Source organism: Hyalella azteca, unplaced genomic scaffold (genome assembly GCF_000764305.2).
Source record: "Hyalella azteca isolate HAZT.00-mixed unplaced genomic scaffold, Hazt_2.0.2 contig14269, whole genome shotgun sequence".
Lineage (NCBI taxonomy): Eukaryota > Metazoa > Arthropoda > Malacostraca > Amphipoda > Hyalellidae > Hyalella > Hyalella azteca.
Genome location: NW_025944160.1, coordinates 31,034 through 44,487, shown reverse-complemented (window position 1 = coordinate 44,487; position 13,454 = coordinate 31,034). Strand labels below are relative to the sequence as shown.

Genomic DNA, 13,454 nt, shown 5'->3' with positions numbered 1-13,454 from the left:
CCACCTGTTGCAGTGCAACTTTCGAAGCAAATGCAGCGTTAGGGTACAGAACCTGAGACATTATTAATGCATACTCGGGGGTCTAGATAAACATTTTATCAAGCACTCGTCTGCAGAAGTCAAGATAAAACCAGCGAGCTTATAAATGAACGAACAACGACTTACAGTGCGTTCACAAAGTATCCGAAACATAGGAAAAACTTTATTTTCCTAAAGTTTCTTCAACAAATAACATAAACGAACACTATACCAATGTAAAATTATATAGGAAATACAAATATCAAATCAAAACAACAATATCTTTAAATGTAGACTTGATTATTGCAATTTTGTAAAAATCAAGGTTCAAAATGTATCCAACACACAGTAAAAAAAGAATTTGATTCGCCAATAATTTCTCATTTATTGTGTTCGTGCAATATTCTAGAATCAGAAAATGTTGAGATATTCTAGAATGCAAAAGAAAGTCATAGAAATCTTTTTAATTGCTGTCATTCATTACCTTATATCATCATTAGAAGGTGGCCTAAATATTACGCTCTTAAACAATTCCTAAAACAGCGGAATCGTCTGAATCAACTAGAAATTCAATTATTCAGCTACACAGAGAAGGTTTGGGATACATAAAAATTTCTTCTGTGTTAAATATCCCAATTTCGACAGTTGGTTACACTGTTTGGAGGTGGAAATCATTCCGTATTTCGACTAGTCTGCCTCGTTTAGGGCCTCCTACAAAAATTTCTGTCCGTACAGATAGAAGTTTAGATAGAAATGTAAAGAATAATATTCGACCTAATCGCTCTGAACTGTAAAAAGACTTGCAATCAAGTGGGACAAATGTTTGCAAGAATTAAATTAGGACAGTTCGAGAGAGAGAGGAATCCACTCTCGGTCACCAAGAAAAACCCCTCACATGAAGGAAATTCACGCAAAGAACCGCATGAACTTTTGCTAAAGAACACGCGAGTAAACCTTCAATCTTTTGGGATAAAATATTATGGTCAGAAGAGACTAAAATTGAGTTGTTTGATCGGAACTGTGTCACTCGCATTTGGAGATAGAAGAACTCTGCGTTTCACCCGAAAAATACCGTCCCAACAGTGAAGTTTAGAGGTGGCAGAATAATGGTTTGGAGTTGTTTCTCTTCTACAGGCCTTGGGAAATTGGTAATCATACATAGAAGGAAGGATGCACTCCAAAAAATATCGGGGCATTCTTGGGAGATGTCTCGTGAAGTCAGCCGAAAAATTGAACTTTCCTCGAGGTTGGATATTCAAACAAGACAATGAACCCAAGCACACAGCTAGGGCAACTCTTGCATGGTTTCAGGAGAGGGACATTGAGTTGTTGGAATGGCCAAGCCAATCACCTGACCTCATTCTGATTTAAAATCGGTGGCGGGAATTGAAATTGAGGGTACAGGAGAGAGATCTAAGAAATCATACCAACTGAAAGAAATATGCATTGAAGATTATGCTAAAATTCCTATTAGCACATGTGTTAGTCTTGTGAACAAGTATTCCGATACAATAAGTATTGAAAGCAGTTATAGCTGCTAAAAGTCACATTACGAGGTATTGAGTAAATTTGCTTCCTATGTGTTGGGTACTTTTTCTTTTGAACCTGACTTTTATAAAAATGCAATTATCAAGTCAACATTAAAAATATACAATTTAAAACATTAAATTTACATTAGAATAGTGTTTTTTCGTGTTATTTTGTTGAATAAGCTGTAATTAAATAAAAAATTCCTATGTGTCCGATACTTTTTGCACCCACTTTAAAAAGTAAAACTCATGAGGTAGGTCAGATAACTTGTTTATGCAGTCTCATTCAGTGGAGTGTTTACTGGCTGATAGACTATCTGCGTGATAACACATGATGCAGAGTCATGCCAGAACTGAACAACAACAACCGAATTTATTTACCAAATATGGCCAGTCTTGAGCGAGGAAAAAAATATTGGTGTAGGACGAAGGGAGATACGCTAATGTATCAGTAACATATCGCCTGCAAAATAGTTGAATTTTGTAGAGCAGTGATACCTAAACTATAGTACCGTACGACACTGTTGGTACACAAGAGCTTTTGGGCAGTGAACGATATAGTTTTAGTTTAAGTAGTATTTTTTACATTAAAAAAAGTGAAGAAAGAGCGTTGGGCTGCTTTAAACGGACCAAGTTTCAATCAAACATTTCACTTACCAATTTATACAATTATTTTGTCATTATGTCTCTTTTAATTCATATAATATTGCATGCTAGCGGCTAATATTAATACTGCTACTCCCGATGTTAATAGGAGTACTAAAATCGAGAATGTTTTTGCTATACAATTCTAGCATTTTTAGATCGACGATCCGACGAGTGCTATAAATAGAATATTTAAATTCATGAACCAAACCGGCTCCGTCGAGACGGCACTCAAACATCACATAACGGGAATGCATTCATAATATTTTCAAATGTTTAATTTTGGGCGGATGCGGTCGATTTATAAATTCTCTCTTATTGAAATCCTCTCTTTTCATTCTACGCACGTAAATAATCGGCGAAAAAATATTAGAACGAAATTGCTGCCTCATCTTGGCACCCTGCGGTCCCTGGGCACGACGGCGTCTATTTGCTGCTGCATCCTCGTTGCGTACTCTGGATACCGGGCGAGCAGGTAGGCCACCCACTTCAGCTGGAAGTTTACTGTGTCTGATCCCGTTTCGATCATGTCATTTTGATCTGTTGCAGCACTGCACGAAAAAGCTGTGTGAGCAGGTGAAATTTAGCAGGTTCTGCATCAAAATTTATTGAGACAAAATTTATAGTTAATTTGTTTTCTGTATTAAGTTGATTAATAAGTTATAATTTGACTTCTGGGAAACATTTAATTTAAACGATAAACGATCGATTTAAACGATAAAACTGGAAATTTTTACTATACATTAATACTGGAATATTATGGATATAATTGTCATGGATCAAATATTGTTTGAAGGTCGTTTAATGATCGATGCTCATTAAAAGCATTCAGAAGTAATGACACGTTAAAATATTCAGCCTTATTACATCGCTCCTTTGGTTGCTGTTCATTGCGACGATATTCAGGCCACTAATAGCACTTTTCTTTTCGGCGTAAACATTATTCATCTAAATAATTACAGCTCACTTGCAGCCTCTACGAATTGAAGGGGTCTTTGGCAATCGAAAAAACACAGCAACAATTCTTTCTTTATATTAATAATTTCTTCGCCTTACTTCATTCGATCACTCACGATAATGATATAAATTTCATTATTTTTTTGTATCCCACTAAAAAATGTTCTCCTGAACGTGTAAAACCTTCAGGTGCTTAATTAAAATGAGTGTTCTTCATCAAACAGCAGCAAAGGATAAGATAGAAGACATGTTCAGGACTTCCTTCATTTCAACCACGAATTTTTTTACGCGTTATCAGAAAAAATAAAAATAAATGCTGGTGAAAGTTTCAACCTTAAGAATTTAATATGCAATTCCTCTGCCTGGTAAAAACGGTGCAAAGTTCTTTGTAGCACGTATGATACTGAAAACCTTGAAAAAAACCTGATGATTTTTTCCGTATAATAGTCCTGCTTGCCGTCAAAGGCTTCACCGCCATACTACATATGTCTTTCATCAGCGCCCTGGCTTCGAAATTATTTGCTACTTCCTGCCCACGCCTGGGGAAGTTATATATTTATTCAAGCTCATTGAAATATTGACCGTGAGCGTGCTTTTCAAAGTTTTTTAATTCGCCTAAGAGAAAGTAATGATGTGCCCGACATGAGTACCTATACAATTCATCTCGATGCTGAGTAGCACTCGCCGATTGGGCAGCTGTGAATTTTTCTGTTCCGGAACACCACGTTCACAATCGTGAAACAACACATTCTCCACTCAACTTCTAGAGTTTTGTCTATCAATATGAGATTTAAATCAAATGATGTAATGAAGATCTGGAAAATTTTCGCAAGTGCTTGCTCCACCATTCGTCTTTTGTAGATCGTTGCCGGTATAATACCTGTTAAATCTTGAATTATTCAGCACGATCTACCCGTACACAGTTTGCAATTCCGGTGTTCGCAATAAGTTGAACTCTTCTGCTTGATCTGACTCCAAACGATCTAAATATAATAACCAGTCAGTCGTCGAGGTTACAAAACTGATTTACATTGATTATTTCCTTCATTTCACTTATATATTCTTTCACTTATATATTCAAGCGCCCTAAAAGTTGACCATCGGATTAATTCCGATAAATCCTCACAATAAGATAAATACTCACAAAAAACATTGGAATACGAACATTTCTAACATGAATTAAACTACAAACTCCAAAAATGCAAAAAATAAAATCTTACATACGTACATTTCATCAAGGATTCGAAGTTTCTTCTGATCGTCACTGCCGCACAACCGCCGAGTCATTGACATGTTCATCAAGGTCTGTTCAGCTGCAGACCGTGACTTGCAAAAGAACCTTCATGGCGCAAATTTAGTTGCCTTTGCGTGATGTTCAGCGCCAGTCGATTAAACAAACTTGTCTTTTAAAACTATCTTCATGCATATACGAGAGCGCTTGATTCCGCTCGCATATAAATCTCGACATTAGAATTACAACTGCATATAAAATTTAAAAATACTGCAAGCTAATGCTATAACTGTGAAGATTTCTACTTATTTCTCCTGCGTACAAAATAGTTGGACTCTATAGATATCGTTTTTTTTTACCGGAGCCGATGAGCAAAATTTCGAAGCTCTCCCTAAATTGTTCAGCATATTGGTACGTTGTTATTTATTCATCTTATTTACCTTTTGCATATGTTCTAGATTGTTTTTAACTTGCATACTTTCCAAATCTTGTGTTCAGATTTTCATTCTTTGTTTTCAGAATCTGTTATTATTTTCATGCCAAACAATGTCTTAGAAAAGAAAGCTGTATTCTTTACCATTTCACAATTCCTTCTATTCAAATCAAGGTACTTGCCACACTGATAAAAAGACTAGCCCCTCTATTTTGCTTGCAGCACCTTGAATCATACAGGCTTGTTTGAAACTTGAATCAATTGCGCACTTTAGGTTAAAAGTTATGCATTTTCACTCAGTTGAAGAGCGCGTGCTGAATTTTATATCTGGTATAGTAAGCAGGAGAAAAAACTAAGGTAGGATTTACACGAGATTTATTCAAACAATGTGGCCTCGTAAAGTAATGAAAAGAACAGCACGTGTGAGTGTTTAGCTTACCCAGCAACATTTGATATTGGCTAAATATTATCCAAAGCCCTTCACGGCTTTGGATAATAAACCTCAACGGATAGGGGAATTCATATCTTGACTGTGTCAGTGTTGATGTTGCAATGTTCGAGAAATACGGTAGAGTTCTTACGAGGCCAGCCAAGGACTAATTCCCGTCGTTAGATGTTAATAATGGAGGCAATAGGCCACTAATTGAGATTAACGGCGGCTCCAGCGTAGCCTGGAACTGCCATGTCCAAGACACTTACCGAGGATATCGAGCGCATGGGCGATTGAAAGCGCTAATAAGTGGAAACGTTGACATTGCATGTCGCGGTAATGATTTTGATAGAGGTTAGTCTGAGGTCGAAATTCTGGATCTGTAGATGAGCTTTTTATCTGACGGTAAATGAGAACCTGCTAGAGTAACGAATTCATCCTGGCTGATGTCGACGCCGTGCGGGGGGCGCACGTCGAAGTGCTGGATGATGGCGGCGGTGAAGAGGAACAACTCCATGCGGGCCAGCAGCTCCCCCACGCACTGACGCCGACCTGTTGTTGATAATTTTTTCTTGATAATTTGTTCACGGTATTTAAAAATTTAACGAAGAAGTTAAATTAAGCCTAAAGTTACCGAAAAATATTTTTCCGCAGGGTCAGTTGGGTCAACTGACCCTGCTCAGAAGGGTCAGTTGAGTTCAAGCTAAGCTTAGTTCAAGGCCTCACTCACCAGAACCGAAGGCAAAGAAGCCCTGCTTGGGGGCCGTGTACTTGGTGGCGCTGTCGTCCAGGAATCGTTCAGGGTAGAACTTGTGGGGGTCGTCCCAGTACCGCGGGTCGTGGTGGATGGAGTAGTTCGCCACAGACACTATTGTTCCCTGTAATTAAAAGGAAAACGTGCGGTGCCTAAAAACGTCCGCCTCACGATTTTTTCCTCAGAAACCTAGAATAATTCAGCTGTTATTAGCTTGAGGTGTTCACGCGTATTGTTATTTTACTTATTTGAAAAATCGCTTTCTATACAACATTGTAAAAGAAGATTAAAGCCATTGATAAATTATTATTAGATGCTTTATTCTACTATTGTGAAGAGTGTTTTAAGAACATGAATATACAAATAGGATCCTAGTCTAACAGTATGATAGGATCCTGGTAAAATCTCATGGTCAACAAACCTTGGGTATGAAGTAACCGTTGATGTTTGTGTTGCGGGTAGCGGACCTCTGAATGTTGAACACAAGCATTGATGAATACCGTAGAGCTTCAACTGTGAAAGCCTCAATTAGAGGCAAGCTGTAAGACAAAAGCAAGGTTTCATTTAACTGCTGTTATTTCAAGTTAGTATCTTAGTTCAAGAAGCAATTAATTATGAAAAGAAAAATACTGCATTCTAAATTTGAAATAGAAATTGTGGTGCTCAATTTTCGAGATATGAAGTAAAAAATTTCTGCAGAAGAAGTATTGAAATACGAATTCAATATCATGATCATATCTACATTAAAGTGAACCAAAGACTGTAGAGGTAAAAACATAAGATTAAAAATTACTTCTTACAGGCAACTCTTCTGAAAAGCCCAGTGTCTCCTATGTTTCACATGTACAATGAGTTTCTAGTTTTATCTTTAAATTTTAAGAAAAACTTATTTTCATATATTATTTTAATATGCCAAAAAATTAATTTTTTTAAATTATTTATTCTGTCAATCACATGCATTGTCTCCGACTTTATGCAAGTGTGCAAAATTTAAGATCGATTGGACAGGTAGAAGTGTGTTGAATGTCGATTATGAGATTTGTAGCAGACAAGCAAAAGTGAAATTAAAGTGAAGTGTTGTAAGAACTGCAAAAAACACCAGCATGTGTGACTTCTCAGTGAACTTCGAGCATCAATAACTTTTTGTCAAGCAAACTCGGTTTTGATCCAGTAGAATACAACAAACAATGATTTGATGCGAAAATAAAAAATGATATGTTAAATAGGTTTACTAAAGTACTTCGGTTTATCGTCGAGCGACACCATGCGGTCCCTGGGCACGACGGCGTCTATTTGCTGCTGCATCCTCGTTGCGTACTCTGGATACCGGGCGAGCAGGTAGGCCACCCACTTCATCATGCTATGCACGGTGTCGGAGCCCGCGAAGAAGAGTTCATTGATGATTTGATTCAGAGCTGAAATGTGACGTGACTCATTATGATGATTCATATTGATTACTTACCATAAATTTACTTCATTTCAACATATGCAGTCAATCTTTGTTAAGTTTATTCTTACTAGTATAAATTTATCATATTGTAACGGGACAACGGGCTACATTTAAGCTTCGCAGGGTTCCTGTCAGTGGGGCCCTACGGTACGTGGATGATTAGAAAAATTGAGGAAGTATTTCCAGCCGAAAGATGAATTGTGCAGAATTATAACAACATGAGTCCGATTGCTTAATTTTGTACTATTATTTCAATTTTTGTACTATTTTGAAACGGGGTTTGCCTGACGGTTTTTTCGGACAAATTCCGGGATTTAGTTTTTTTTAAGTGCGTTGGCCTACTAAAATTTATGCTAGGAATGCTTCCGAATTAAATTTAAAAAGCTGCAAAAAATTGAATTTTTACACCGGAACCTACAAATACACTATTAAATATTGAGTTATAGGCCTTTTTTATTTACGGACTTGGCCGTTTTTTGGGCCATTTGGCATCCCTGATATGTCCCACTCCGGAAGCAACGTGGCAACTCCATCAACTTCAGTTGGATACAACGATCTTCGTTAAATTCTACGATCCAGCAGAACAATTTACTGGATACTTGCCACAATCTTGGCAACGTTAAAGATAGGCTGGAGACTTTTATAAGACACGACTAAAGTACAAGGAATGGCAACAATCAGTAGTACAATATAAAGATCGTGTACGCAGAACCTCGACAATAAGGCGGTTATGTTGGAGCCAGTCTGACGAATAATGAGCAGCTTCTACCGAGGACAGGTTCGCATGCACATTTTACCATCCAGTCGCGTTGGGAGATGTGCGGCGGTTGAAAAACTGGGACGCATTGCGTACCATGCAAGTCCAACATCAGGCTCGCCACAATGTGAACTGAATAATTAGTAGAACCACGCGTTTCATCGAACGCAACTAATGCGATCTACATCAATATGAGGTTCCCCACCTCCTCTCCTGAAGAGGGAGTTGTCGTCTCCTTCGCTCTCCTTCATGTCTTTGATGTACTCGTCTATGAGGTCCCGGGGTTTGTCGGGGTCATAGTCCTCCAGGTGCTTGTCTACAGCTTCCTTGCAAAAGGGATAGACGGGCAAATTAATTTTGACCATAGATCAAGTTTAACACATTGAAAACTGAATTGCACATGGTAAGTCAATTGCACAGCACGAGACAAATTTCACACCTTATCATTTTTGCGCTTATTTATGTAGTAAAACAATGCGAGTATATTATATACATAAGTGTTGGCATAACTGGTATGGTTCACACATGCACCACTCCGTCTAGGAGCAATACATTTCTGGGGGCACATATGCATCATTACAGATTGTAGGGGCTCCCAAACGAAGATGTGTTTTTTTTTCTGGACGACGTTAAATTCTTGTATTGGACTAAAGGGCTTGTGGAGATTAACTTTCTCGAATTCGATTTTAGGTCCATGGACCAAAAAAATAATGTTCGATACTCTCCTTTACAATAAAAATGATACGAAATATCAGCAAATGCAGAGCGTCGGAGCTGTAATGATTAAACGTTTTATTCTTGTCAAGCAGTTCATTGAAAAAATTAACTAACATTCACGACATTTATCATTTCTTCGGCGAAGCGGTCGATAACGTCATCACCAAAAAGAAAATGTCTTAAAGACTTGGGCAGAAGACCCAACGCCGGGATGAACGAAGGCAATAACGACAAAACTGTGAACTTCTCCCGAAATTCATTTGTCAGGCGGTAAATGCATTCAACGTCTTTGCAGCGCAGGTCGTACCGCGTACCTGAAAAGAGTAGATTTTCATTTAGATTTCAGTCGTTGAATGCTTATGAGCGAATGCAGGACAGTTAAGTGTCGTACAGAAAAAGCTGCTGACTTACTCAATGCTTTATTGTGCATCAATACGCTTTTAATACAGATGATTTTATATTAATGCAGATTGAATGAATACATTAACTCACTGGCCACCATCTGCCAGATGATGTTGAGCGCCACAGTCCTGAAGCTGTCGGGGTAGTTGATGGCTTCACCGCCGTACTTCTTGAGGTCTTCCACCAGCGCCTTGGCTTCGATGTTGATGGCCTCCTCCAGGTAACTCTTGCCCATGCCTCGAGAATTAAGTGTAGAATATAATAAGATTGACCGTGTATCGTCCATAATTAACGTAATAACAAAAAACCTATGTGTGCTGCAAACAGGATATTATTGCGTAAAACAAATGCTCATGTCTCACCGAGGTTGCGGAGGTTGCGCAGCACAAAGCGTCGGTCGTGCTGCCAATGGGCACCGTTGCTGCCAAGGACGCCTGGTGGAGTACAGATGGAAGATCAATATCTACCATTTTCGTTCAGAGGCAAAGACTTCCTATTTGGCAAACTGGCAAACCAACAACCTTCTTACACACACTCAGAATCAGCTCACAAAATCATCATTCAAACTTTTATACGTAATGAAATTATTTCATAGTTACGCCTACTGACACGTTAGTCTAAAAAAATTCTGCTCGGTGGATATAGTACAAACGATACTGTTTTATTATCAATAACTATATTGTTCAAAGAGTTAAAAAATTAATAAATTTACCGAGCTAAGTCACGGTTATGTATAAATATTTACGAAATATAAACCTCCAATTTTCTGGTCATCTACGTTGAAGGCGGAGAAAGTGTCAGGTCGGTCGGCGAACTCGAGTCTCGCCATGGCCTCCTTAGCGGTGCTGTAGTCGAACAGGTAGACAGACCGCAAGGGTCCAGTGCGATGCCTAGTGATTCAAATCATCTGTTATTTTACAGCAGCATGTCCATGACCAGTTGTAACGTTATTTTCTTCTAAATAAATTTGAATTTGAAAAATTAGTTCTTAAAATTTACAATTAATTTCATTTAAAATTGAAGGCTTTCTATTCTTATCCTAAAATTTATTTTGTTATATTATTATCCGACCGAGGACTAAAACAATCTTAGAAAATTCTACCGGATCAATGTGCTACACATGTTATAGCCTTATTCCTGCATGAGTTATGTTCTCGGACTGTAATTGATAATATCTGGAGGATATGTTAATAGCAGAAATAATGATTATGATCAGCCTAATTTTAAATGCCGATAATTGCATGTAGTTTAGATTAATAATACTAACGAGACAATGTCACCGTATTTCTTTCGTAAATTTTCACCGATTTTTTCATCGAAAAACGGGAGTCGCCCGAAGAAGGGGATCTCTACAGGACCTGCAATATAAATATTACAAGTCAGAATTGGGCGGCGTATGTGCTCGAGGAAATAAATCCCTGTATTATTACTGAATGAGGCTGCAAAAAAAGTAGATTATGAATATACGTATATAGTATTTGAAAACGAATTTGTTCCATATTTCAGCGAAAATATATTGAAAATATATCAAATCACAAGATGGACAGTTAATATCTGTTGAATACTTACAGGTTTACATGGCAGGACTCACCAGGGGGGCAGTTGCGGGGGCGCCTGTCCCGCAGCACCGCGTACACCAACACCAATAAAAGGAATAATCCGATCTCCACAAACATCTTATCCCGTGTCCGTAGCTATAACAATTGAAATAATCAATTTACTCTCTGCATTGAATTATTTCTGAGATGCGTGAAAACGTAATAACTATTACTCATTAGAATCTCGCTTCAAAGTTTATGAAGTAATGTAGATATTTCTTCAAGAGATTACAACTAATGAGAAGCTAATGACATATTATTCCTATAATATGCATGAGGTTGATATAATTTCCTAGCTTATATACATTTGTAAGAGTTGGGTTGTGTGTTTGAAGGCTGACGCCACAAATATGTGGGAGCTGTTGGGGCGCGTATCCAGGATTTTTATCGTGTCGTCATATTCCCAACGCCTCAAAGTTTATTGAAAGATAAGAGGACAAGATGAAAGGATTGAATCAGCAGTTGAAAATTTGGTCTGTAATTGGTGTTGGAAAATTTAGTTTAAGTGACCCTAACTAGATTATTCTTATAATAAAACCATATTAAAATGGTAAACTAGTAAAATTTCAAGAATTATCGAGCCCGAGCAAAGCCGAGCTAACCTGCTACCATTGTAATAATATTTTGGTTTAGAAAATGAAATTTGCCTACACAATCTGAAGATAACAAGTAACCATTGACCTTGATACAATCCCATTATTTATGCTTCAACAGATGCACAATTTCTTCGAACAATCAAAACGAAACGAAACACAGTGACTCCCTCATTTGATACTAAGCTTGCGTTATTAGGTTTTGCAAGTCACAACTTCGGGTGAACCTTTTATCCGTTACATAAATTAAGAAAAAATTGTAGGTAACCCCTCGTTGGTAGGTAAACTCGTTGGTTCAGGTTAACCTGGGAAGCAGTTTATCCTTAGCTTAAAATATTTCAGCCGCTCATCACACATGCCTTACTCCCCGGGACAATTTTCCATTGAAACGAAAATTTTTTTGGTAGACACCGGCAATATTTTTAAGTATATTGGAGACTTATTGGGACACAGCCTCAATATATTTGGTCTTCCAGACGTCGAAATTTAGACAGACAGATGCGACGTCTCTGTCTCCGTGTACATCGTAAAATGTGCACCTTACTATTTACATGCGGTATGCTTGAAGGTAAACCCATATGCACCTTACACGTACAACAGGTGATTTCCCGATCTTGTTCAAATTTCCATTGATTACGCAATCAATGGAAATTAGGCACTTGAAATAGCGAAATTTGAAACAAATCACGGTGGCGTAAATGTATGTATATGTGTAGAGTGAACAACAGATTATTAATTAACAATTTTTAAATATTATTGTAAATTATGTTATGATGCTGAAAAATTTAAATAATGTAAAATCACCCGCAAAAACATGGAAAACATTAAAAATTACATCCAGCTAGTTCCTAAAAGAAATGCATGAAAAATGACTGTATAATTCGGGAAATCTAAGCACCATTTAAAAAGTGTCGATCCCTAATGAACTCGGCAGATAGAAATTAATGATAAGGCCTGAATATTTCTAACATTCATAAAGAATGAAGACATCTATCGTAAATTTCCAGGAATACATTCATTTAGAATTTATATGAAGACTCAAGGCACAATTAGAGGGAAAATAATTAACATGTTTGAAAAGAAGAAAAGTTTCTCTAATAGATTGCAATAACATTAGATTAGCTATAAAATTTTAATTTTAATTATTGATAGCACAACGCACACCGACTATAAGTGCACTTTATCGAAGTTACGTAAGATTTTATCACGCATTCGTCTATGTGCATGGTGAGCCATAAGGAAGATAGTGATTTTATTTATCGATATCAATTTGTATTCTGTCTACCGCATCAAATAACTCCATGCTTCTTTAAAATTGAGACATACTGTATGAATAAGTCTCAGAGCATAAAACAATAAAAAGACACCGTTTAATATGTAGTCCATGATGCTTAACTACATGGATAAGAAGCAGATCACTTACATTTATGTCTGCATTATGTCCGGGTAATCATACGTTTATAACATTAATTCAGGTTTTGCATGCATGTTTTTCACGATATTGTTTCGAAATGCATTAAGGGTTGACCATTTTTCACATGATCCATATCTCCGCCTTCATTTCAATAGATTTTCAATGCACTGAGAGAGATATATTTGAGCTTATATTTTCCTTTATAATATACTTTTAAGTATATATAATGTTGAAGAGAAGGTTCAATACATAGGTAAGAGATTTCATAAACGTACAATTCACACCTTGGCCTTCATCCAAGTCATGGCATTCTTACCGCCGCATCTTACACGAGCGCAACATGATATTGTGGATCCAAAAAATTCACTATATTTGTATTAATATGTCACGTGCAACGCATCAAAAAGTTTATTGATAATGTTACATAATAGGGGACCCATCCCTCGGACACTATTTCAATCAGTTGCTATAATACGGTCCTGGACAAGAATAACTTGACTACACGAAGAGTATTTATTCGAAATAC

General features: G+C 37.3%; 1 protein-coding gene across 2 annotated transcripts in view; it reads right to left on the bottom strand.

The window, feature by feature from the left end:
* The window catches only part of LOC108665746 (cytochrome P450 2L1), a 38,729-nt gene extending 27,335 nt beyond the window's left edge, over positions 1-11,394 (bottom strand). Inside the window, exons 1-11 of one of the 2 annotated variants that reach the window (XM_018152535.2) lie at positions 10,915-11,385; positions 10,591-10,681; positions 10,080-10,213; positions 9,686-9,757; positions 9,414-9,560; positions 9,036-9,235; positions 8,410-8,530; positions 7,238-7,412; positions 6,419-6,536; positions 5,974-6,121; positions 5,180-5,795 (exon numbers count right to left, since the gene is read on the bottom strand). In XM_018152535.2, the coding sequence (XP_018008024.1) occupies positions 5,599-5,795; positions 5,974-6,121; positions 6,419-6,536; positions 7,238-7,412; positions 8,410-8,530; positions 9,036-9,235; positions 9,414-9,560; positions 9,686-9,757; positions 10,080-10,213; positions 10,591-10,681; positions 10,915-10,999 (1,488 nt within the window). In that variant the 5' untranslated portion in view covers positions 11,000-11,385 and the 3' untranslated portion in view covers positions 5,180-5,598. Of the gene's footprint in view, positions 1-5,179; positions 5,796-5,973; positions 6,122-6,418; positions 6,537-7,237; positions 7,413-8,409; positions 8,531-9,035; positions 9,236-9,413; positions 9,561-9,685; positions 9,758-10,079; positions 10,214-10,590; positions 10,682-10,914 lie in introns of those variants that run through there. The other variant, XM_047884006.1, reaches the window with a different exon arrangement.
* Positions 11,395-13,454: the final 2,060 nt, after the last annotated feature.